Source organism: Alligator sinensis, unplaced genomic scaffold, assembly GCF_000455745.1.
Source record: "Alligator sinensis unplaced genomic scaffold, ASM45574v1 scaffold1295_1, whole genome shotgun sequence".
Taxonomy (NCBI): Eukaryota; Metazoa; Chordata; order Crocodylia; family Alligatoridae; genus Alligator; species Alligator sinensis.
In genome coordinates, this window is record NW_005841880.1 from 3,872,463 (window position 1) to 3,898,585 (window position 26,123).

Below are 26,123 nucleotides of genomic sequence, written 5' to 3' on the forward strand. Positions count from 1 at the left end.
GCGGATTGAGGGGCGGGGGGCCGCTCGCCTGCCGTCTCTCCTCTTCCGCCGGGACTTCCTCGCCTTCCCCCCCCAGCCAGGACGGGCGTGGGGCCCGGTCCGGAGAGCTCCTGCGGACACCCCGCGATGCGTCTGAAGGTCATTAGATGCCTCTTTTTTTTTCTGAGCACCGCTTTTGCACGGCCGGTTTGTTACATAAGAAGCGTTGGGAGGAGGAGGAAGGGTGGGGGGGGGTCGGTTCGGAGCCGGGTCCGAACCGCCGGCGGAAAAGAGGTTCGGGCTGCCCGAGCGCTCGGGCGCCCGTCGGCAACGCTCCTTGGCGGAGTCCCGGTGTCGGCTGGGATTCGTGAGATCGCAGGCCTTCCTGTCATCCTGGTCGGGGCCCACGGAGTTTGCGATTTCTAGCCTATTGGCGGAGGCGATATCACGTTGGGACCAATGTGCGTGTGTGTGTGCATCTCCTCCTGCTTCAGCCGGTGTTCGGGGCAGGCCTGATGATTCCCCTGGAGCCGGGGGCAGGTCCCTCTTCCTTGGGTCTGTGCAGGGCAGCCGTGGGGCAGCGCCAGCTCCTGTCCCCTGCCGTCCCCGCAGCAGCTTCGGGGGTCGCAGCCGTGTAGTTGTGTGACGGGGTCGATTGTGTAGTTTTAGGAACGGGTTAGGCGAGGACTTGCCGTGGGATTGTTTGGATAGGGATGATCCTGCCTCGAGCAGGGGGGTGGACTACATGAGGGTCCTCCAGCCCTGCTTGTCTCTGATTTCAGAGCCAAGGGAGCGGGCAGTGTGTGGCTTTGGCTTCCTGAAATGGCCCCTTGGTAGGATGTACTGCTGGTCCCTGAGCACAACAGTCATGATTACCCAGCCTCCCCGCTGCTAATTATCTCCACTGTAAAACAAATATGCATGTTTATGGACCCGTATGTGGGGAAGGTCCCTACTTCGAAGAGTTTACAGCCTAAATGAGGATTGGATGCATGCAGGAGTGATTCATGCCATGGCTTTCGTTGATATTTGTTTGAGGAGCCAATGGGACAATATTTCAGCTTGTCCCGGGTTTAAAGAGCACCTACGGACACTGGTTAGGGTTGAGTTGGAGGAGCTGGCAGACTTACAAATTCCAGCAGTTTGCGACAGATGTGTGTTTTGTTTTGTTTTTTTCAAACACTATTGCCTCCTATATCCACGGACAGGTTATTGGAGATGAGGCATGCCTCATCTCATAATATATTCATTCAGTCGTTAATATTCATTCTGGCTGCTCCTGTGGTTTGTTCTGGGAAACCAAAGATTAAAGCAGCACAGCCCAAACGTGGATGACATGGTGGGGCTTTTCCATTCGGCCCTAATCATGTTAGGAGTATAGGGAGGGTTTTGGAGGATTAGAGATGTCACAGCGTAGGCAGTGGATAAAAGTTGTTCCATGTTATGCTGATCCGTGCCTCTTCGTGGGCTCACATGCGCGCCATGTTGCGTTGTGGGGTTGAGACACGCTAATGGTTCGCCAGTTTCCAATGAACTGGCTTGGAGAGTTGAGTGCTTTTACCCTTGGAAAATGTGCTCTGTTCTGCTTTCTAGTACTGGGGGAATGTGAAAACTAACAGGTGTTCCTCTGCCATAAAGCGCTGGTTTCCCGAAGGAATGCAAAGTTCGTTGAAAAGTTACACGTTTCAAAGATAAGGTGCTCACTGGTGTTACGAAGTTGCCCAGTTAGCTGTGGGGTGCTGTAAGAACCAGCCATAGACCCCATGTGCCAAGCTGAGTGCTTCTCCTGTGCCCAAGTTGAACTGGAGGCCTGTGGAAACCCTGCCCTGATAGGAAAGTCAGCTCCAAGCATCTGAGATCTGGTGTTTAACTTTGATTAAAACTGACGCTTGAGGGGGTTTTACCACTCTTGCAACGCCACATTTATTGAGAGAGAAGTCTTTTGTGACAAACAGTTACACTTCCACTTGTTATCTTGCTAATCAAAGCCATTCTCAGCTATGGAGAGACCTGTTCCCATCTATAATTAAAAGCCTTTTGATGAGAGTGTTTCAGCAAGGGAGAAAAGGAGCATCTAGGATGTGGAGAAGTATTTGTGCCAGATCCCATGACTCTCTGATCCAAGCTAGGTTGGTTGGTTGGTTGGGTTGTTTGTTTGTTTCTTTTGTATTTGGGGCTCTTTTGATTGGCCAAAGCACCTGTCAATCAGTAGGACATCCGGGCCTCCAATACCTGTGCTTGAAGCATCCCGCTAAGCCTGGAGGAGCTCCAGGAGGACGGCAAAATAAGTGACTGAGATCAGAGCAGCGCTGGGATGCTGTGCAGATAGGCAGAGGCAGGCCTTTGTTTCTCATCCCACTCCCATGCGGTACAGTTTTTTTTCCCCGCTCTGCATTGAGCTCAAATGTCACTGTTTGGACTCTGAGTAACTTTCCCCATTGCAGTTGAACCCGTGAAGGTTGATCTAATCCATTCCTCTGTGTGCAAGTATGGCTAGCAGAGGTGAGAAGGAGGAACTCTCTCCCAGCCCTCAAGGCCTGCTGCGTTACGGAGATTTTCAGTTTTCCCTGAAGCATCAGACGGCCACTGCTGTAGGTGGGACATGACTGGGGGGTCTCTGGGTCTGTTCAGGTGTGGCAGGGGGAAGGGCACTGCCCAGGTGGCATGTGCTAGCCTGGCTGCAGGTGGAAGGCAGGAGCAGGTGGGTGAGGAGTCTGTTCTGATATAACCTAGTGACACAGTGCTCAGCACTTCCATTCCTCTTCCAGCCTACTCACTATCATTCTCGCCCGTCAGAGTTATGGTCTCAAACAGAACAAAATTATGTCTCCGTCTCTGGAAGGGTGGTTCAGTGACCTACGTTTTCACAGAAGAGGACACATGTAAATGTATCCTCACCCTGTTAGTTGTTCTGGTTGCTCATTCCACCTTATACTTGCTCTTTTGCTCTGGATTGGTGGGAATTCGCTTTCCTTCCTGGTTCACATGCCCAGTTTCTGCCCACTGGCAAAACTAGAAACTGATAAGTACACAGCTATTTTTTTCCCTTAATGAATGTGTATCCCACTCTGAGCTGGGAAAGTGTCTATAATCTATAAGTCAGGCTTGTAGCTACAGGTAGCTGTTCTCTTCTTGGTTGAAGCCTCTTGCCCGAACAGGTAGAGGTAGAGGTTCAGCACTCCCACCCATGGTTGCTGTACGATCAGTTCTTGCGCTGGGAGGGGTCGGGGAGGAAGAGTTAAAGGCAGGAGTTTCCAGGAATTTCTTATGACACACTTACTCCTGGGATTCGTTTTTATACTCCAAGAGAAGAAAGAAGTGAAGAGCTATCTGTTCAGCCACAAACTAAAAATTACATAAGTGCCCACCCTGCCGTTTGTGCTTGGCTTTGTCAGTAAACTCGAACCTTATTCTTTTATTTTTTTCCTTCCTGGTGCGGAAAAAATGCGTGGCCTTTGGGGTGCCATTTGAGGTAACCGGAGTCAGGCTGGATCTTGGTTCCTGGAACTAGAAAGCTGGGGGTAGTAGGGAAGGAAATGGAAGGCTTTCTCAGGGTCAGGGGTTTGGAGGGCTGGGGGGGCAGGGACCTTGAAAGGGAATCTAGGAAATGGTTTCAGATCTGAGGAGGAGCATTTGCCTTTAAGCTCACAGCAGCACGAGTGGAAGGGGGGAGGGGGCAAGCAGCTATTGAAGTATCTATTTGGAATTTGTGCAAATGCTTGTTTGCACAATGCAAGGTTTGCGAGCTCATTTGGTAGGGAGCAGTCACAGAAGAGGGGACTGGTTAATCCCCAGCAAAAGAAAGAAGCGAGTGGGGACTTGGAGCACTAGTCATCAGGGGCAGATCCTGCGGGCCTTCCCGAGCTGTCAGGGAGAGCTCTGGTTACACAACAGGAGTTCAGCGCAAGCAAAGAATTCAGGATTTGGCCTCGGATGCCTGGTGTCCATTCATGCCTCGTCTCCCAAAGAGGTAGAACAGAAATACGGCCTACCTAGCAGGGGCCTTGCCCTTGCCCAGATGGAAATTTACTGGACTGACTTTCCCCCTCGATACGTGCTCGAGTCCTTCGGTGGCACCATGCCAGGCAAGGCTGGAGATTCCTCCGTTTGTGCTTTGCTGAGTAGTGGGTTAGCACTCTCGCCGTGGGATGTTTTATTTATTTATTTTTTAACGATGATTCTCTGGGCTGGTTCAGATACTTTATTTGGTGATGTGGAGTCTTGTGCTCTTTTGAAATGTTGTCAGCTTATTTTTATGCAGTACATGGTTAACTCCAGCTTTGCAGTCTTCAAGATCTAAGTAATTCTTTCTCTTCACAAACGGACTGTATTTCAACCCTGGCCTTAAAATGGAAGCCCTCAGTTACTAATTTAATTCCATGGATTTTTTAATTTATTTATTTTTGTCCCCCTTTTGCAAAAATGATTAAGACGGAGATTCTCAACATGGCTGCAGGAATTGAATACCCAAAGACAGCGAGAGCAGAATACTTCACTGTTCTCCACTTCTGAAAATCTCTGAATGTGGTTCGGTCACGATTCTCGGTCTGTTTCTTCATTACCATTCCAGAACAATTTAGGGGGAGCAAACCAACTGGACGGTGACAAGCACACCGATCACATTCGCTGTGGGTCTCGACAGGACTGGATTCAGCAGTGATATAAGGACCTGCCATTAAAACCAGCACGTGGGGTGAACTCGGTGACAAGCGACTGAAACGATATTGCAGTGTCTTAATAAACGAGCGGACGTTCATGCAGAGGATGGGTACACAAAACTCGACTGTTGCTACACATATACATAAGTCAAGAGACATTCCTGCCGGATTAAATGTGGTCTCTGATGACAAAGGAGAAAATTGGCATGGAGGTCTGGGTGGAGTAACCTGTTGAGACTAACCTTGCAACACAAGATCAGTTTTAGTTTGCCCTAGTTTTTCACATCAGTGGCAAAAAGGGCTGTGTGTTGACTTATCACAGAATCACTCTAATGGGCCTCCTGCTCCAGCCCTAAGTAGGGTGGGTGGGTGGGCGGACAGGTGACTGGGCTTGATTTGTATTTTGCAGCTTGATGGGCTTCCTCCTCCCACTGTTCATTGGGGAAGAGCCTTGTCACTTGAGCATGTGATTTGCCATCCTGGATCAGCCTGTGGGTAGGTAATGGCATCTTGCTTCCGACATTGGCCAATTCCTGATGCCTCTGTAGAAGCTGATCTTCCCCGATGCGCTCTGCAGCTTGTGTACAAGCAGGAAGAGGATTCCTTCCTGATGCCTGGAGTGAGCAGCGGTTGCCCTGAAACACGAGGCTTGATTTCCTCATGTCATTTTGCACGGACTTAGGTGTAATAACCAACCATGCAAAAACCCTGCTAGAGCACTCCTCTCTTGCTCTCTTTCCTGTGGCAGTGAATTCCAGGGGGTGATCGAACAATGGAGGTCTTGTCCCACTCGGCACTGGCAGCGAACTCCCACTGAAGTGTTTAGAGCACCCAGGAAGAGGCCTTGCATGGAAAGCTCCTGCTGCTGCTTCCGCATTTCCCTGCACTACCTGCCAGGTGTTCCTTTGTCCCTGCCTCATGGCACAGCCAGAAAATGGATGGATCAGCTTTCTCACTGCTCTTCACAATACTACTGCTGTGGCCCCTTTAATTATTATGTGCTTTTTGGTAATGCTCACAGACCTGAGATATGGGCTGGGGGGCTGCACCCATGTGTGAGAGACTGCCCCTTATCCAGAGAATTTAGAGTCGGTAGAGGAGGCAAAGAGGGGACAGGGAGGTAAAGTGACTCGCCCAAGGTCACACCTCAGGTCATTGGCAGAGCCAGAAATAGAGCTCAGGGCTCCTGACTCTCAGTTCACTGCCCGTCTGCCAGTTTCCACTGCCGGTGATTCTTTTTTTTCCCTTCCAGGCTGAAATCCTGGTGTCTTTGTACCCTCTCATCAGTTGCATCGCTCTCTCATTTCGTATATCCATATGACTGAAGAAATTACCCCCTTTAACATCCTCCGGCAGCTTTGTGTTTGGGGCCATCATGTGCAAGGCATTTAAATTTTAGCAGAGCCAGAAATGGAAAAGTAACAGCGTTTCCACCCTCCCTCCCTCCTGGTGGGCACTACACCAGTGTCCCTAATAATCTCCTTCAGAGCAATGCAGAGTACTAGACTTTTGAACATCTCATTAAATTCAAAGAGAACTATTGATACTGCAGATCCAGCTTGCATTGGGTAGTAATTATCGTTCTCCTTCATCCCAGCTCTATGCAGGGAGAGGTACAAATCTCAAGTTAGTCACCGAGAAGAGGAGCCAGGCTTGTTTTCTTACCTATGATTCGATGATTTAGGGCTGTTTGCGGTCCGTCATACTTTGTACTCAGAGCTTTGCAAAAAATAAGTGATGCTACGGCATAATCCCAAGCGGTGGTTAGAGATGACAACCGTGTATTATGCATAAGGTAGCTATGGATGGAAGTGGCTTGCTCGCATGCCCTGGCGACTCTGTGGTGAAACTGGCAGCAGAACTCGGGGTTCGAGATTCCCGAGTTTCTGCTCTAACCACTCCCTTATGCTGCCTCAGTGCAGATGCTTGGTTAACATGTCAAAGAGCAGGGTGGAACTCGATACGCAATGAGATGTCTTTGCTAAGTCATCCTTCAGCTGCTGTCATTGTTGACACAGCAATAAAAGGCAAAAGAGAGAAAAAATCAGAATGCTGAAACGGTTGTAAGCGGGCTGGCCTGGGAATATGCAGCAGTCCCGTGGGAGGCCTAGTGACAGCAATCTGCAGTTTATCTGAGTTAATTGAGTGCTGCTGAATTATTCCCCAAACTTTTTTCTTCTCTGGAGTCGCTGGGTGATGCTTGGTGTGAGCTTAATGCCAGAGCAGAAAAGACTGGTGTAGCTGCCAGTCTTTGGTGTAGCTGCTGGGATTTTTGCACCTAAGTTTTAGATGCAAATATCGAAGACCAGTCTCAAGACTGCCAAGATGATCAAACCAATCTAGGCTCTAAATGAGCGCAGGATGCAGCTGTTTTTGCTCTAGGAAATGGCTGTTGGGATTCATGGTGGGAGGGGGAATGCCTTTCTGCATTGGCTTTGTGTGTTTGCCCCTCTTTGATTAGCAGGTTCCAGGGAAAAGCCAGCTGGGGGCATGGCTCATTCTGCAGAATTGTGCCCTGGTGCAGGGGGGCCAGTCCCCCTGGGGAAGCTCTCTGCAGCTCAGCCATGGCTCTGGCAAGAGAATGGGGTAAGTTTGTTGGAAGGGCCCAGACCATCCACTTGAGCCAAACGCCTCCATTTCAAACCAGATCCTAAAAGCTCTGGGGGTTTGCCATAACTCGGGTACTCTCCTGAGCAAGATCTCACCCATTTCAGTTTTAGCCTGTGTTTAACAGTCTGAGGTTCCTGGCACCAGTTCTCAAGGTCCAAATCTGGCAGGGTTGTGTAACACAGGTGCACGCACATGCTCACGCAAACACACGTGTGCACACAGCATGCATATCTGGGCATCTTGTTGCAGAGGTTCCCAACCCCTGGGCTGCAGCCTGGTATCGAGCTGCAGTGGGTTGGCTGCTGGACCATAAGTCCAGAAGTGACCGGCATACTGTGGACCCGAAGCCAACCCTTTTTTATACTGAGTATATTAAAAAAAAAAAAAAAAAGCTGGCTGCCGGTCCGCAGCATGCCGGTCTCTTTCGGTCTGCGGCTTGCTGGTCCGCAGTCTAAAAAGGTTGGGAACCACTGCCTTGTTGCCTTATTTTAGCAATGCAGTTGGGTTGAGTGACCAAAACTCAGCCTGTATTTGCCACTCCTGCAGCAGCTAACTTGAAATGCACTTGGTTGTCAGCCTGGTTCCTAACAGATGAGTATCCACATCTCAGAAGCTTCCATCACACTTTGCCTAATCGGGCCTCCAGCCTGACAGCCTCAGCAGAGGTCCCATAGGGTGTTCCTTGAGGTGACTTCTCCAAAGCAGAGGCTACTAGGGTGGCTGTCAGTAGGGGTCGGGTGAGCGTGATCCAGGGAATAGGGTTCAGGGAGTCGAGAGACATGGCTTCACCCCTGACTTGCAGTGTGATGTGGGGCAAGTCATTGCCCCTCTCTGTGTCTCAGTTATTCAGGCATGGATCTCAAGGATAGGTCTTCAAGCTGTTAAATCAGAGAAATATAGCTCTGGAAGAAGAGACGGGCTGGCCCTACCCCCTGCTCTCTGCAGGATCATCCCTGCCTAAGTCCTTCCAAATGTGGGGCCTAACCTGCAATTAAAAACTTCCAATGACAGAGCTCCCACAACATCCCCGGGGAATTGGCTCCAGTGCTGAATCACCCTCCGAGCTAGAAAGTCCTCCCTAATATCTAACCTACTTCTCCCTTACTGCAGTTCAGCCTATTACTTCTCGTCCTGTCCCCTGTGGACACGGAGAACAATAGCTTGCCATCCCCTTTATAACAATCCTTTCTGTATTTGATCTGTTCTCAAATCTCTCTCCGTGCTCCCCCGTCCCTCCATGTTTTTGTCTTTAAACTAAATAAACCCAGGCCTTTCCAACCTTTCTTCATGTGTCACATTTTCTGGACCTCTGATCGTTCCTGTTGCCCTCTTCCCAAACAGAGGATTTCTCTTTCTTCTGTTATCCAAGCCAGTATAGGTATTTGTGTTTAATTTTTAACTGGCACTTAATTGGGGGGGATTACGATTTTTAAATTGCATCCTTTTTTCTTTTAATGTCCAGGATCTTCACCTCAGGAACATGCATGTGTTTTGCAGGTCCACATAATTCAGATACTTTGGCAGTCAACTGCTGAAAGCCCATTCCTTTTAGAGAGCAGTTGAATTTTTATAGAGCCAAGGAGTGGATAGTGTGGCTTCTACCAGCTGGGCAAACGCCCAGCTTTTAGAAAGATTTTTGCTTCCTCCAGAGTGTCATGAATCCCACCTCTTGGCTCCGTGCTGTGTTTCCCAAGGCCTGGAGGGAGGATCTTGGGCGGAGAGAAACCTGCTCGGGCTTGCCTTGTGATGTTGCAGGGAACGTCGTTGGCAAAGCCCGGCTCCTTCCCCGTATGATCTGAGAGTTGCGTTCATCTCTAGGGATCTGGGGCCACGTAGTTGGAAGATGGGGGAGGAGGGTAGAACCAAGGCAATTGTTGCCTAAATATCAATCAAACAGACAAGGGCTTTGTATGACTTGTAATTGGGGTGAGCTATTCATAGGGAAAAAATGCCTGATTCTCCAGTCGGTGGTGGTTGGAGGATAGGATAATATTTGGGCTGCGGGCAGCAAACCACAGACTTTTTAAAATAGCAATACTGATTTATTTTTTTTAATGGCAGCATTGTTTTAATACTCCTTCTCCAGCAGGCAGCAACGCCATGGCTAGACTCGTTCCAATACTATAACGTGCGGCCATACCCTCAGCGCACAGACTTGACGGCTCACGGTCCCAGGTCTTTGACGTAGCAAGTCAAATGCCCGGCACCTTCAGGTCTGAAACGGAGTTGTTCCCATGAAGCCTCGCCCCTGAGATGCCAGCAGCGCGGTGCCCTGAAGCCAGTTCACCTCGTTCTCATCTGGGAATGAGAGAGGCTTTCCTTTCTGCCCTCGCCTCGTTGTGTAATGTTATTAAACAGCTGACGCATTGCCAGAGTGGGTGGCATTTCAGCAGCGAGGGAAGAGGCCTGTCTTTGTGAAGCGTGCTGGGATGCGTCGGGATGAATGGTGCTCTGCAAACCCCCAGCGCTATTATTGGCCGTCTCGCTCTGACTTACACCTGCTTGCCTCCGAGCTCTCATGAGCTCATGAGGCTCCTCCTTTCATCCAGGGCAACTTTACATTACAGCAGGGAGGCAGAACTCAGTCGAACCAGCTAAGACATCAGGAGGACCCCAGCAGCGCACCATGCTGATGTCAACTGTCCCTTATTTGGATCCTGACTTGACATGGACCCCATGGCTTGAATTAAAAAAATCTCAGATGGCTGCTTTAGTGATCAGTTGGGATCTGTTAATTAAATAAAAGCCAGCTCCATTGTAATTCTTAATTAACTTTTATTTCTCTGCCTGTTGAAGAAAGAGTAGCTAATTTGACTCTAGTCTGAAAGAAAATAATAATGTAATTTTAAAAGAAACTTTTTAATGTAAATCTTCCGCTCCAAGGTAAAGTCGGCCTTAAGCGTGGCAACGATTTATGAGTTTACAGCTAGGATTATTGCAACTGAAAGCAATCAACCGCCTGTTGGGAAGTGTTTCTTTTTTTTTTTTGCCCATTCATTTGTACCTCTGATTGTGCTTTTTGCCTTATTGGTTTCACTCTGTATCCTGAAGACACAAGCTTTGTCCAGGGAGATTAAGCTTAACGCTAGGAAGTATTCCCTGTTAGGGTAGGGAAGCACCAGAACAGGCTGCCTCGGGAGCCGGTGGAATTTCCTTGAGGGGTTTGAAAACAGGTCGGACAAACCTGTCTGAGAGGCCTAGGTACATGTGAGCCTGTGTCAGCGCAAGGGGTTGGACTAGATGGTCTCCTGAGGTGCCTTTAAGCCCATTAGTGCTAGGGTTCAGTGCATTAGGTTGGCTAGGCTGGTATAGGTACATCTACACTGGGACTTGGATTGCCATAGCTATGTTGTAGTGGACGTTTCCTCTCCTGGGCCCATCAGACCTCACGCTGACCAGCTCGGGGCCAGCTGGCAGCTATGCCTGTGGCTTTTATCGTGCACACATCCGCCTGTTTAGAACCCCAGAGTCCATTCCCGCCCCCATGCTCGATTCAAACTAGGCCCTGTGGGGCCGTAGCACCAAGATGACTTTCCACTGCTACCGGCCTGGGCTGCTTTTGGAAACTGTAAAAGTGGAAAGCCCCATATCTCATTACTCATCCCCTGAGCCACCTAGTCCTGGCCTTTCTGGAAGGGCCTTGCCATTCAGCTCCCCTTAGGAAGGCAATGGGATACCATTTCTGCTTCCCGTTTTGAGGACCTGAGCAGGACACCAGGTACCGAGCCTGGGAGCTGTTGGCTAGACGCTCAGACGGCTGCTGCTGCGGTGCGGCTGTTCGTCCCAGGGAGCCTGGAGGCTGGGAGGAATCGCAGGGGAATGACATTGTTTCGGGCCCCCTTGCCTTCTCGGCTGCTGTGAATCTGAACCGTAGCCGGACACAAAAGGCACGTTGTGCGAGTAGAATAAGTTGCGAAGTGTACCACTTTCCATGCCAACGCTGGGAGTCTCATGACCCTGCAGCCGTTCCCACACTATCCTGCTGATTGTCCCGGCCCCCACGGCGAGTGGCAATTAACTCTTGCCTGGCTGCCTGGCTTGGGGCTGGGGGTGGTATATGATGTGGGTAGGCTGCCCAGAAAATAAGTCACCTGGAGCTTCAGTCTTGCACCCAGTCCCGCTCCCTTTAGGAAGCAAAAAGCTCCCTGCACTGTCTAATGCAGCAAGTTGTCCTGGCTCTCACTGTTGGGGCCAGAGTGATGGCCCCCTCACCAAGGTGACAGTAATGTCTCTTTACAGACATGGATGGCTTAAGGCAGGAGTGGCCAACGTGGGTGTGCAGCCCCTGTGCGTGGCACGTGGCACATCAGGGAGGGAGCAGAGCAGCCTGTTGGGCAGGAGAAGGGGGTTGGAGTGGCACTCCGGGAGCGTGTGGGGCTTAGCTTGTGACACCCCTGCCAAAAAGTTTGGCCCCCACTGGCTTAGGGGGTTGTGCTGATGGTAAACCAGGCCAGCTGTGTATAGCTGGGTGCTCTTAGGAGCCTCTTCTCTGTACTGTCCGAACGCTTCAGGATCACCGGCAAATGGGCAGAAAGCCCAGTGAGGTTAGGAAGGATTGTTTAGTCCTGTTTTACAGATGAGGAAGCTGAGGCAGAAAGAGAGATGAAGTCATTTTCCCAAGGTCACACAGCCCACAGCAAAGTGAAGGCCTGGGCCGCATTTTTACGAGTCCGCTCTCAGCACTCAGCTCTAACCTCGCCTCTCTCTGAACAACACCAGCCCAACAGCCCAGGCTCCCTTTTTGTTGCCAAAACAAAATCCTCCTTTCCAGCGGGGCAGGATTTCAAACCCCATGAAGCCAGGCCCTGCATACAGTGTGAGAAGCCACTTCCGTCATGATCCATATGACGTGCTACGCTCGCCTGGTTTGGCAGCTCCTACTGGGGCCAATGGCCAGGATCCCATTGATTTCACTGGGAAGTGACATCCAGACACATGCACAACAAACCCATCTCCAGCTCTGAAACCCATTCCTGCCATTAAAATCAATCTCTCTTGTGCTTAGATACAGTCGATTTCATTAAGAGCTCTATCGGGCACTTCCAAATGCCAGTAACCCTCTATTGGAGCCATTTCTACACCTTCACGCTGGATGGATGTGGGTGTTGCCGCGAGAGAACCGCCTCTGCACTGGGATTGATGTGGCTATTCATACTCTTTGAATGAGGAATGAACAGCAGGAGGTGTGGAAACATGCCTTCCTCTTACACAGGGATGTTATGAGAAAAGGTTCAGCTTGGAGAGAGAGTCAAAAAGAAAATTAGTAACAGATAAAAGCGTGTGTGTGCAGAGGATATTGTTTGACTGCTTCAGGTGCTGTGGCTGGTTGCCATCTCCCAGTGCCAGCACCTACAGCTAGAAACTGCTTCATGCACCAAGGTGCATCAGGTCCCTGCCCCGTGCTTCAGTTTTCCCGTTGACAAGGCAGGGATGATGTTGCTCACCCGGGTGGTTTGAGTAGTCTGAGAGCTGTGCCGGGAAGGTGCTTTTCAAGGGCAAAAGCTGCTTTCCTTTTTCTATTGTGATAATACCTCAGGGATCTAAGTGTAACGGGAGCTTTTGTGCCAGGGGCTGTGCAGCGAGAGGCACCCCCTGCCCCGGACAGCTCGCAGTCAAGCTGGGCAAATTGCTGCACAGAGTGGGAAACTTGGGCCTGGAGAGATTTAAGGCCACGTCTCTACAGAGGTTGGCCCAGCCTGCTCGCTCCTGCTCGGGGGCATGCCGGGCTGGCAGCCAGGCCATGTAAACAACTCTGGAGCAACCCCATGGCTCGCCATGTACACAGAGCCCGAGCACAGCCCTAGCGGGGGCTGGGGCCCAGCTGGGGCAGCCCCTGCCCCATTTACAGTGCCTTGTGACTGGTTGCTGCACCCCGGGGCGAGCAAGGGGGCAGGCGGATTTGTTCTCTAGCAGACTCGGGGTGGAGACACAGCCAAAGCGAGCTGGGGATTGACCTGGGGCTTTTCTGCTCCCCCCTCAGCCACAGGTTGCCCCTCTTTGGCTGGCAGATTGCTTGCATGAGGGTTGTCCAGCTGTAGCGAGGAAAGGTAGTTCAAGCTGAGCAGAGTCACTTGGCCTCGCTCTCCTGCCGGTGCCCCAAAAGAGCCTCGTCACTGTAGGAAATCGCCGTTCCCCTTCCCAGCGATATCTGTGGGCCTGGGCTGCAAGGTGAAGGGGGGGCAGGACGCTGCCCTTCGCCCGGGGCTCCTGCGCCGTCAGCACTTCGCCAGCCCTCCAGGAGCAGCTGAGTCGCTCGGCTGGTGCCTTTCATGCCACCTCAGGGTTGTTCTTGCTGGAGAGCAGATGGGTTTGTTGAGAGAGGGGAGGGGAAGAACGGCACAGCTGTGGGGGCCCGGGGTCCTGTGTGAAATCAGATAGGTAGGGACCCTGGCCAGGTCCTCCCCTCCAGCCTGCTGGGGTGGGAGGGTGTAATCCTGCCCAGCTGGCATGCCAGGAGCTCAGCCAGCCCTTGGGAGTGGGGGGGTATGAGGCACCTGACTGGGGACTGTGCAGGAGCACACAGAGTACACAGGGGCTGGGCCCAGGGGGAGCGAAGGCGGGCACTGTCCTTGGCAGTGCCGTGTATGGAATGGGCTCAGCCGTGCAGCAGCATGAACCACAGGCACACACAGCTGCTTGTCATGTCTTCTCCCTCCTGTGATACAAGGCTGCTTTAGCACAGAGCACACTGGGCTGGGACTGGCAAGATCTGCGTACATTAACTGTGCCATGGGGCCACTGGGGACCCAGGGCGAATCACTTGGTCCATCCTGAGACCTTCCTCCCTCCTCGGGTGGAGGTCAGGATAGACCCGTTCGTCGTTCCAAGGTGCTCAGGTACAGGATGATTGCTGGGGGTGAGAGGAGATTCACTCTCTGCATCTGTTTGGGTTTTCAGTCCTCCACAGAAGTTATACCACAGCCAGACTGAGACCCCCCTCTGCCCTCCCTCCCCTCTCCTTCCCTCCTCTGATCTTCAGCCACACTATGGCAGGCTGGTGCCCCCTCCTCTCATGCACAGTCCCCAGGCCCTTGCAGGGTTGGGAGCTGGGGCACCTGGTGAACTTCAGGGTCTGTCCATGCCCAGCAGCCTCACTTGTGACCCCTGTCCCCCTTAGATTTGTTGAGAAAGTTTCCAGTCTTTGCACTGGGCACTTCCGCAGCTGGTCAATATGGTCTTGTTAAGACCCCATTCTGGCATACTGTCTTCTTCAGTACTATTTGCCCATGCCCCCTTCACAGGGCAGTGCATATGGGTGCATCTACTCCTGGCTTCCTCTGTGAGTGTGGAAACACAGTAGGCTGGTCCATCTCTTGCAGGCATGGCCGAGCTGGTGCTGCAAGAGATGCTCTCCTCCCCCGGCTTGTTCGTAGATCATACCATGGGTTTGACCCATTCCTTTTTCGAATTGTTTTTCAGGCCATGGGTGAATTAGCAGGGTGGGGATGTCTCTGAAGGAGATGGCAGGACCCTGGGCACTATTTAACAAGCTGGACAAGCTATGACAGAAAAAGGGCTCAGCACAAAGGGGATGTTTGCTGCTACATGGAGGCTTATGCATGGGCCAATAAATAAAACCAACCATATTCCTTCCAGTATAACAGGCAGTATTGAAAACCAAGTCTTTCTTGTGAAACAGCTTGCGTCTTAAATTTGCATTCAAAACAATAAAGCAAAAGCTCCTACATGCACTGTGGAGGTTGTGCCTTGCCAACGTGCCTTTGTTGGATGTTTTACTTTCTCCCTTACGTTTAAGTTTCAAAAAATCTGGGGGTGTCTTCGTTTGAAGGGGTCTTGTATTTGAAGGGAAGTGCTGTGTCAGAAAGTGATCTGTTCAGGTACAAGAGCTCTCTGGAAGTGGAGGCCTCCATGACTTACGGTGTTTCCTCTTGTCTCTCCTCAGCCCTGCGTGTCGAAGATGGAGGGTGGCGTGGATGGTCCCATAGGGATCCCGTTCCCTGATCACAGCAGTGACATCCTGAGCAGCCTGAATGAACAGAGGAACAATGGGCTGCTGTGCGATGTGGTCATCTTGGTGGATGGGCAGGAGTTCCCCACCCATCGCTCTGTCCTGGCCGCTTGCAGTCAGTACTTCAAGAAGCTCTTCACCTCAGGGTTAGTGGTGGACCAGCAAAATTTGTATGAGATAGACTTTGTGAGCGTGGACGCCCTGTCGGCTCTGCTCGAGTTCGCTTACACCGCGACCCTTACCGTCAGCACTTCGAACGTCAATGACATCCTCAACGCCGCCAAACTGCTGGAGATCCAGGCGGTAAGCGATGTTTGCACGGATCTCCTGGACAGGAAGATTCTGGCCAAAAATGACCAGATGGATATAGTAGATCAAATTGATCAAAGGAACCATCTCAGAGCAAAAGAGTACCTGGAGTTCTTCCAGAGCAACCCCATCAATGGCCACCAAGGCAGCCTTCCGTGGACCAACCAAGACTTGAGAGACCTTCAGAGACTGAACTTCCAAGGCCAAGAGGAAGAGGAGGAGCCAGAATGCAACGGCATGGACTTCTACTCGCAAGCCCCCCTAAATGAAAGACCAAAGGTGAACGACTGTGACCCCGACAGCAACCAGGACATGTGGCTGGACAGAGACGAAGAGGAGACTGCTGGGTCCTTATTCCCACCTTCCCAGAATGGACATTACAGTGGACGTAGTCTGCCAGCCCCAGGAGATGATGATGCGGCCCAGGGGGGGCCTCTGGACCAGCAGGAAGCCAGCGACTCCCCCAGCTTTGCTCCTGGGGGGGCAGAAGTGGAGGATGCTGACACCAGGGATGTGGACAGCCTGGCTGCCAGCGCCCTGCTGCAGCAGATGATCAACTCTGTGGGGAGGCAGCAGCTAGGCGATGATGACCGCAAAGATGATGATGGGGTCATGGATTATTACTTGAAATACTTCAGCAGTTCGAACGAGAACGACGTGTATCCGTCCTGGTCCCAGAAGGAGAAGAAGATCAGGGCAAAAGCATTCCAGAAGTGCCCCATCTGTGAGAAGGTGATCCAGGGGGCTGGCAAGCTTCCCCGCCACATCCGGACCCACACGGGCGAGAAACCCTATGAATGCAACATCTGCAAAGTCCGATTCACGAGGTACGCGGGGCGGGTGGGACCTGGGGGCACTGGCGTGTCCTGCCACGGGGCTAGGGGAGGGGAATTGCACAAGCTTCACTTTCGGCTGGGTGGGGGAGGGGGGTCGGCTGTGCAAATCTTGCACAATTCTCTTCGCCCACTCTCCTGCAGTGACTAATTTCCGTCTTGCCAGGCAAGTAGATATAAAAGCCCACATTTTCCAAAGAGACGAGTGGTTGCAGGTTGCTGACAAGAGGTGTCTTAAAGGGGCCCTGGTGTAGTGTGGAGCGACTTGGGCCTCTTAGAGATAGGAGTAGCTCTCAGGTGTCTTTGAATGGGGTCCTTGATCAGTAGTCATGGCTAGAGATGGGATATTGTAGAGACCCTGGGGGATTGAGAGTCCATGGGAATTAGAGGGTCTCAGGGAGGTGGGTCCCAGCCCCAAGTGCTCTCAGCCTGGTGGGGGAGATTTGCTTTGCTCAGTGGGGCTGGGATCAGAACAAGGGGCAGTGAGCATTGATTGCCCCAGCTGACAAGTGTGCTGCAGGGAGGGAGCCAAGTGCAGGCCGCCCGGCCTGACCTCTCTGAACTCACTGTCTGCAAACCCTCCAGGATCAGAGCTGCTCTTGCTGCTGTTGCCTGGTCCTCCAGGATCTGGGAAGGGCTTGGGGCTAGATCTCTCCCTGTCTCACCTCCAGCCCGCTCCAGCAAATCAGGCAGTATGTTTGCCCCGGCAGCATTTCTAGTCAGGGGCCGTCTGCGCTTCCCCCTGCCATGGGAGCGCCGAAGAAAGGGTATATTGTTTGAGCAACTCCAGCTCGTCCAAGTGTTACAAAGCGCCCTCCTCCTCCTAGCCTCTGTGCCTGTGATTGCAACGCGAGGCTGGAGCCGGGGGTTCCACCCAGGGCTGTCCTGGCTGTGCCAAGCGGTTGTGTGGGCTGGTGGTGGAGGAGCCAAGCGGCTCAGCCTGCTCAGCCTGCTGAAGTGTTCGCAGCCCTGGGAGCCCTGATGGCTTTGCTTTCAAGGGAAACCGTCCTTTCCAGTGTCTTGATAATGGTGGGGCAGCGTGGGGGGAAAAGATCCCCCCCAAGTAAACTATGGGGAGGGGCCAGATCACCCTCATGTGGGTGTCAATTTGGAGCAACTTAGTGTGACATGAATAGGTTTCTGGGTGGAGAACATATGAGATAAGGGAGTACCTTGCTGCCGAGGAAGCATTTGGCCCTCACCTTAACCTCTATTCACCTTGCTGGATTGGGCCCAAGGGGCACTTGTGCCAGTGCATGCCCTGTTGTGTCATTTCCTGTTCTCCCTGCCCCCTTCAGCACCCCAAAAATGCCGCCCCTGCCTGTCCCCAACTGGCCGGCAGGTGCAGGGGGCGTTAGCCCAGCAGCGCAGCAGGGAGAGGCGTGTGGCGCGCAGGCCCCACGTTCGCTAGCTGGGGAATGCTGATAATGCACTGACTCGCTGGGGCAAGCCGCCAGCCGCACCAACACCCTGCACCAGCTCCGGCTCCAGCCCCGAGTGGGCCTGGCTTTGGCAGCAGCCAAGGACAGATGTACCTCCCTGCCCTGGGAGTGAATCTACCAGCAGGCCTGGGGCAGCCTGACACAATATAATGTGTGCATTGTATGTGGGGAGGGGGAGGGGTGCGCACTGTATGCAGAGGGACATATGCAAACACTGCGTGCACACGCAGTTGTGCACTCTCACGCATCAGATAAGTCTCCTCCATGGTAGGTCGGTGGAGGGGCTGAAGGATGCTGTCTCTCTTGAGCGTGCCCTTGCGGGCTGTGTCCTGGCACGGAGCCATCCTTGGCAGCGGTGGTGGGGAGGGGGGAGCAGGGGACGCGTGGCTTGCCTTGCTGAGTCTCTTTCGGAGGAGAATTTTGATGATGAGGCAATGCCACCTCATCACTTTTTTGATCTCTCCCTCCTGCTGTACTGCCAGGGCTGCTGTATCTCTCTCTCTCTCTCTCTAGATGCTAGCCTGCGCCCACCACTCGCTCTGTCCAAGCTGGTGGGAGGGCCTGGGTGGTTTGCTTTTTTTTTTTCTTTCCTTTGGATGCAGAGAATTGGATGGAAGCACTGTCCTTTGCCCAGCCCAAAGTTATAAACAAGGCTGTTTCATACTACGCAGGGGCCAACTTGCCTTTTCAGACCAGACTGTTTGTCCCTCCCCCCCTCCCTCCCTCCAGGGAAAACCATATTTGGCTGCAGAAACCCCCAAATCAGGGCTTCCCTAGCCCTGTGCAGGCTCCTGCCAGGTTTCACCTGCAGCTCATTAGCTGGGACGCCTTGTAATTGCCTGTGGGGCTGTCCCACAAAGACCTGCTGCTAGGCCCACTTTTTTCCGACTGCAGGTTTATTGACCTCAGAAATGCTGAGTCAGGCAAAGGCGAGGGTTATGGAAAAGCCTCTCTAGAGGTTACAGACAGAAATGGCATGTGGCTTCCAGCCATCCTGTGTGTCAGCCCTCACCCCTCGCTCCCATTACCTAGCACCAGGCAGTGGGGCTGGAGGAGGTTGGTGGTGCTGACCCAGCTGCCTGGGAAATGCTGGTCTCTGGCATTTTGCCATGTTTATGAACCTCTGCAGTGGTCAGAGTGGGAACAGCCGAGTCCTGCCACCTCTCCTGCCAGCGTTTACCGTCCCTGGGGGTGCAGCAAAAGTCCCCTTAAGCCCCTATGGTTGTGGTATCACCCATGTGCTTCCCTCCAGGTTGCCATCTCCCTTCGCTTTTCCTTTCTCATCGTTCCCTCCTTTAACCAGAACTTGTCAGACCAGAGCCCCCATGTCACAAATGTCAGGAGGCCATTGTCTGCGTTGCAGCTGGGCCCAAGCAGAGATCAGGACTCACTGATGCTGGATGCTGTACAGGGAGGCACAGCCCCTGTTGTAAGGAGGTTGCAGTCTAACGAGACAAGCAGAGAGAGAGAGAGGACGAGGTGGGCAGTGGAGGCTCAGACCAGGGAGTGACTTGCCACAGGCTGCACAGCAGGTTAGAGGAGCAGAGCCTCGATCTCGGGGGCCCAGCAGAGCCCCCGCCCCGTGGACAGGGCCGACTCGCAGGCTGCCCCAGACTAACGACACTGGCCATTTAAACTCACACTCCCCGGCTCGGTTTGCCTTCCCCATTTAGCCCACCAGCTTCCCCTTTGACCCTCTCTCAGCTGGGAGGGTGACGGAGGCAGCCTGACATCAATCCCCCGAGTTTTACTTCCTAGTTCTGTAGCAGCCCTGTTAAAGTGTAATTAAAAAAGAAAAAAACTCTTTAAAAGGGGAAATAATTTTAATTGTTTTTTTTGTTGTAAAACCTTTGTTTAGAAACTTAGATTCAAGGGAGCAAGCTCTTAGACCATGTCCCTTGAATGTGACCCAGAGCTGTCCCCATTGCCCCTGAAGCTAACCTGCCAGGGGGAACTGGTGTGAACCAGGGCTCTCCAACTGGTGACCCGCCGGCCTCGTGGAGCCCATGGGCTCCTGCCCAGTCACTGCTCCCCTCAGTGCTTTTCATGCAGTGATACCACGGGGCTCCAAGCTCCCTCTCCTTCCCCTGCTTCTGCCTCCCCCGCAGGAGTGGAGGCAGGGGTCTTGCAGCAGGAGGGGGCCAAGTTAATGGCTTGAGGGTGCTGCAGACATGACCTCTCAACCTTGGAGAAGTTGGATAGCCCCGGTAAACAATTATGACTCCATGCTTATGTACCTTCCTTCAGATGGTAGGAATGTCTTTAAGCTTACTGTATCCTGTAGTCCATAGCCAGAACTTTCTTGTGGTTACTGCGCTCCTTATTAATGATTTGTATTGAGATAATAGCTAGGAACCCCAGTCTTGGGCCAGGCAGTAGTGTATATAGCACAGAATAGAAAGGCTGGGGCTGCTGGGCCCTCCCCAGGGTAGAGCTGGTATCTGGGAAGCAGATTGCCTCTCACCAAACAGGCCAGCACTTCCCGGGGTAGCAGAAAGGTATGGAGTTTGCAATAGTAAATCCAAATAATGGAATGAGGCCTTGGAAGGGGCTAAATCTTTCCACTTCAGGGGTGGCATCAGCCTCCCCTGAACACACCGACTGGTCGGGAGGAGGTTATCCCAGTAAAACAGTTGGTGTCATACTGTCTGATTCACTCTGATAGCTTAGCTCCTGGGTTCCCCCCCAGGCACGGGATGGGCTGCCCTAGAGATGTGCTTCAGGTCTGACCTTCTCCGGGAAGGGCTCTGGGACGCTGCCTCACCAGATTGTGTTGCTCCTGGTCTCCCTGGATGGCTCGTGCCACACTATGTGGGTTTACTAGGTGGATGCTTGTCTGTTAAGAACCACACAGAAACCCACCAGCCTGTTTCACACAGGCTCCCAAACAGCCATTGAATGGCAGCAGCTTGCTAAAAATACAGTTCCACTCCCACCCCCAGTGTCATTGCACCGAGCCACCCCAATCTCTTCCAGGACTGTTTGTTAGCATCCGGCCAAGAGCGGGTGGAGCATCTGAGGTCGGAGGGACTCCCCGGCCCATGAATTGTAGGAGGTAGCAGGGTTTCCATCCCTATTGGGACCTGGTGGTGCGTTGGGGCGCAGGGTCTGAAGGCTGCGGGCTGACACCCCCTTTCCTTTCTGTCCTTGCAGGCAGGACAAGCTGAAGGTTCACATGAGGAAACACACAGGTGAGAAACCATACCTGTGCCAGCAGTGCGGGGCCGCTTTTGCTCACAACTACGACTTGAAGAACCACATGCGTGTTCACACTGGCTTGCGGCCCTACCAGTGCGACAGTTGCTTCAAGACTTTCGTCCGATCTGACCACTTGCACAGGCACCTTAAAAAAGATGGTTGCAACGGTATCCCATCCAGAAGGGGACGGAAGCCCCGGGTGAGAGATGTTGGCGGCTTGGCCGCCTCTACAGGGAACCCCGAAGACGGAAGCTTTCAAGGTGATGGCGAGAATCAAGAGTCAGAGGACACCACGCAGAGAAACAGCCCAGAGCAGCACTTTGAAGATAGCCCTAACGATGAAGCATCAGGAAGTTTGAATGTAGCAGGGGGGTCGTCTGAGGGTAACAACATTCAAGGACTCTCCTAAACCAAAAAAAAAAGGTGTCACAAAATCTAGTTAGTACTTTCCTCCAATTTCTCTTCAAAGATGTTTCTCTCCCTTTTTAAAACAAAATGAGATATATATATCTATAGATATAGGTATAGATATATATATATATACATATATATATATGTGTGTGTGTGTGTAACGTTTCCAATCTTCTCATCATAGCCAGGCTTCCTTTGGGAAGCTTTTCTAGCCAAGGGCCTTTTCTTTGAAGGCAGATTCTTAGGAAGTTTGGGTTGAGGGTGGCAAGATGGGTCTGTAACATGGAAAGAAGCTTCCATGTAAATCCAAAGCTTTATTTTGTGTCCAGACACACACAAAACAAATTCTGAGATGCATCTCTTAAAAAAAAAGAAATGATGGAAAAATGCTAAGAGCTGAATGAACTTTCCTGGGCAGTTGATACTTTTGGTGCCTCTGTTTGGCTGGACTGGGAAAAATCAAGCTCAGATTTTTTTGCTTCTTCTGTTTTGGAAAGATAAAGCTCCCGATGCCTGAGATGCTCATCGCAGGGTATCTGATACCTCCCAGGGGTTTGGGTCTTTCCTTCCCTGATGCTGAGTAAATTGAGGTAGCTTTGGCAAAATCGTCCTTCAGAGCAGCCCCAGTGCAATTATATTCACTTGCTATTTGTGATAATGGAGGGGGTGGGGATTAGGGATACTTTACACATTGATTTAAAAATGTTTATGCCGTGTGTGTAGACAGACAAAATTCTGCTCCAGACATCATGCTTGAAATGCCTACAGTAACAACCAGGGTCCTTCCTATAAGTTTAGCACTTCGTCCCTGACTGGGAGTAGGTTGTAATCCTGGCTCTGCTCTCACATCCCTTTGTGATGTCAGGCAAAGCCACTTTTCCATGGGTCTCAGCTTCCTCAGTTGTAAAAATGAGGCTAATGCTATTTGTCCACATTTGTAAAGTGCTTTGAGATCTAGGGAGTCCACATCATGAGGGGAAGACTAACTCTTCTGCTTCCAAGGCAGATGAGAAACAAACAGACAAACCTGTGCACCCTGCAGGGGAACCGCGTGAGATTCTCTTGGACAAGACAGTGGTTTTCAGCTGGGGTGCTGCTATTCCCCATCAGGGGTGCCAGGATGCAGGTACTGCCACCATGGTGACAGCCATGAACATGCTTCTGCTGCATTAGGGCTCTGTTCAGCCTAAAGCAGGCAGGAGCTGGCTTGGCCATAGCCCTTCCCAGTCCACCAGTGTACCTTTCTTTCCAGGCGGAGCATTGGGGCTGCTGGACCAAGAAGGGCTGCACAGCATGAGGCAGCTCCTGCCTGCTTTAGGGTGATTAAAGCCCTAATGTAGGAGCGCGCTCATGTGCCACAGCCCTTCCTGGATCGGCTGTGCAGTAGTTGTAGGCCAGCTTTATCTGGAGATAGCAACACCCAGTTGAGAAACTCTGAAGTAGTTGAGCAGCACCGACAGTGGTTCTCAACCAGGGGTGCCGCCACCTTCCAGAAAGTGGTGCAGGGGGACTGTGGCTCTGAAAAGGCTGAGATCCACTGCCTTAAGTGGTGGCCTCGTCTGCTCAGGTGGCACTTTTCCTGAGAGCGCTTGACCTGCCTGGTGAGCAGCACATATATACATCCTGTCCCCCACCTCAGAGATGGCTGTATTTCAGCCGGTACTATGTGGTTGTAGATTGTAATATGGTATAGCACTAAAAGTCTTGTGTGAGTGTTAGATGTCAGTAGAAAGAGAATCTTGTGGCAACAAAACTAACTCCTCCTTGCATATTGATAACCCTGAGTGGGACAGGGAATATGAGAAAGCAACAAAAATTCCAGACAGTCTCTGATTCAGGGATGAGTTAGCAACACCCGCTTTATTTTTTAGTGCCTGGCTCCGTGATGACGAACTCTAGGTGTAGTAGAGCCAAGAGCTGTTCCATTGCAACTGGGACATCCTGACTTTCCCTTTTACAACATAGCACTTACTTTCTCTTCCCTGTTTATTCATACTCTACTCCCGAATCCCAACTCCAGTCGTGAAGCTATGGTCATCTCTAGGATAGGGCAGAAGCCTTTGAGGCTCACAGCGACCCAGTGATCACTGGAGTGGCTTCTTAACCTCAGCCTTCAGCCTTCCTGAGCAGCTGCTGCATGGCCTAGTGACAGTCCTTAGCACTTGCTACATTGCACCTTTCAGCCCAGGATCTCAAAGCACTCGATTCCATGATTATTTAAGTTGAAAGAATTTCTTGGATGAGGATTATCCCGGAGATTTTAGGAATGAGAGCAATGGTGTCAAAGCACACCCTAAAAAGGAGCTAGAAATGAGAGATGTCCTGCAAAGGTTATTTAGGATTTCCCTTAAAGATTCAGGGAATCATTATGAGGAGAGAATTGGTAGGGCTAGAAATAAAAGTCTGCTGAAGCTGCTATCCCTTTAAGGCTTAGGGGATTTGGAAACGTCTCTCCTATGAGCACCTTGCGCTGGGTCATCACACACCCTGACTTCTGGGGTATGTAGTTCTGGTCCATCAGACGGGCACCAAAGTATTCACTGTCCAGCAGAGGCAGGGACTGTTATTTATTTGGATCGGTGGTGCTGAAAGCCTTGCGCGGAGGATACCAATGGAACTAAGGTGCTGGCAGTGCCACGGGGCAGAAGAGGCAGCCTGCGGGCCTCTTAATGCAATGCATAGCAGGTTCCTTCAGCATCACCCAGCGCCCTGTTTCAGTGCCAAACAGACTTGGAAGTGACCTGTCTGGGAGATCCTTATGATCGTAGGCCAGCGACTCCTTGAGATAAAGAGGGTCAGGCCCTGTTCTCCCTAACAAAGGCCCCTTCCCAGCTCTCAGACAGCACAGAAAGATGGTAAAACAACTAGAAAATTACACCCACAGCTGGGCTGAGTACAGGAAAGAGGCAGGTGTTGCTTTCAGCTTCTCCAGCATGTAGGATCTTGTCCCAATGTAGCTCTTTGGCTTGGGGGTGATGTCTTACCAGTAGAGCTACACTGGGGCAGTCCCTCGTGCGGTCTCAGTTTGAGCCATGTAAAGGTCATTGTACTGTCACGTGCAGGAAGGAGAGTTGCTGTGCCGGTGTAAACACCTTTGCCCTAGTCCACCGGGCTACCGTGTAGGGCTTGAGGGATGTCACTAGCAGTCCTGGCTCTGTGATCTGAAATATCTCCCAGGGGTCACTCCCCAGCCTGTTCCCCAGCTCTCTAGCGAGACAAGTCCCTGCATATAGAGACAAGTAGATGGGTGGGTACACAGCACACCCCGCTCCAGGTTAGGAGAGGACAGATAAGGCACCTTTCAGCCATTCACCTGGTTTTTAAATGCACAGTGTAAAATGAAAAGAGATTCTAGTCCTTTAATTTTAAAAGCACTTTTTAGATTCTTTTTTGTTTGTTTTTTGATTTCCAAGTGAGAGCAGGTTTGGCTGAATGTAATTGGAGCGGGAGTGAGATGGGCGTGTGAGGGGGGAGGGGGCGCGTGGCGGGGTCGGGGGGGAGCTGGATGTTTATTTAATGCAGAAAAAGCAATAAAAATAAAAAACCATTATAAAAAATATATAAAAAAACAAAGAAGTCTTAGCACTTTGCGATGGAACGGGTACTTTGAGATCACTTTATCTTAATTTAAAAAAAAAAAAGCAAAAGCGAAACATGTTTACAAGTCAAAACCAACTTCTACGGAAAGAAATTATTATTAAAAAAAAATTCCTAAATTTATTTTTGTAAGAAAAAAATGTGTATATAGATATAAAAAAAAAAGAAAAATCAATTTCCCTCGGCAGAACCCAACGTATCTATCACAGAGTAATAAACCCAGAAGACCCACCATGTGAGGAATGATGCTAATTAGGTTCTGTGACATGACGTGAAAACAAACCCCTCAGAAGTGATTGCACTTCACAAAACAGAAGCTTGAATTTTAGGCAGGAATCATGGTTTCTTTTTTTGTGTATTGTTTATTCCCCCCCCACCCCCCCCCCTTTTTTTTTTTTTTGTTTCTTAAATGTCTTATAGCCAGTGCTAGCCCAGATGTCTCTCCCATCTCCCCCACGCCCCGTCCCCTGGGAACATCTTAGTTCATACAGTTCTAGGTAGAAAGAAGACTGCTAAGCTGACCGACAGTGCTATTTATCAGGAGAAAAGGGCCCTGGGATGGTAGGTGCCCCCGTGCTTGTCTTTGGTTGATTTTGGAGGGTCGGCAGAGGAGTATACGCAGCCCCTGTGTACATAGCTTCAAGCTTTACTAATTTAACATTCCCCAGCTCTGCCTGTTGCCATATAAATATCGGCTGGTGCCACCCCACTGTTTGGACAGCAGTCAGTGCAAAGGGAGGCATTCAGGTTTGAAACCTATTTGCTGATGGCTAATGTGGGACTTCAGGATCAGGGCTTAAAGATGATAATGTGCAGAAACCGCCTCCCCTAACTCCCACTGGAGCCAGGATCAGATTTGAGAGATGGAGGGAGATCACCTTTCAAATTAAATCAAGAGAAATCGGAGTAGTCCAAAAAAGAAATGGAAATAAATCCTTTGTTGATTCTTTTCACCCACCATTTGGCCAGACCTTTGCCCAGATCTCAGCATGGGATCTCCATCTTCCTAGCGTTTAAAGTGAAAACCTGTTGGCAACAGCGCAGAGGGTGGTTCCTTCCTCCCTGTCGAAAGGTGCATTAATACCGCTCTCCCCTCCCAATTCTGTCCCGTGCAGAG

At 51.3% G+C, this 26,123-nt stretch overlaps 1 protein-coding gene and 1 long non-coding RNA gene across 6 annotated transcripts in view; both read left to right on the forward strand.

The window, feature by feature from the left end:
• ZBTB7A (zinc finger and BTB domain containing 7A) overlaps window positions 1-24,866 on the forward strand; it is a 29,741-nt gene extending 4,875 nt beyond the window's left edge. For 3 of the 5 annotated variants that reach the window (XM_025196522.1, XM_025196521.1, XM_014516860.2), the window contains exons 2-3: window positions 15,151-16,352; window positions 20,954-24,866. In XM_025196522.1, coding sequence (XP_025052307.1) covers window positions 15,166-16,352; window positions 20,954-21,407 — 1,641 coding nt within the window. In that variant the 5' untranslated portion in view covers window positions 15,151-15,165 and the 3' untranslated portion in view covers window positions 21,408-24,866. Of the gene's footprint in view, window positions 139-9,333; window positions 10,009-15,150; window positions 16,353-20,953 lie in introns of those variants that run through there. The other 2 variants (XM_006017513.3, XR_003092564.1) reach the window with 2 other exon arrangements.
• Window positions 199-10,008, forward strand: LOC112549201. The gene is made up of 2 exons (XR_003092565.1): window positions 199-440; window positions 9,337-10,008. It is a non-coding gene; the product is annotated as an uncharacterized LOC112549201 (long non-coding RNA).
• Window positions 24,867-26,123: the final 1,257 nt, after the last annotated feature.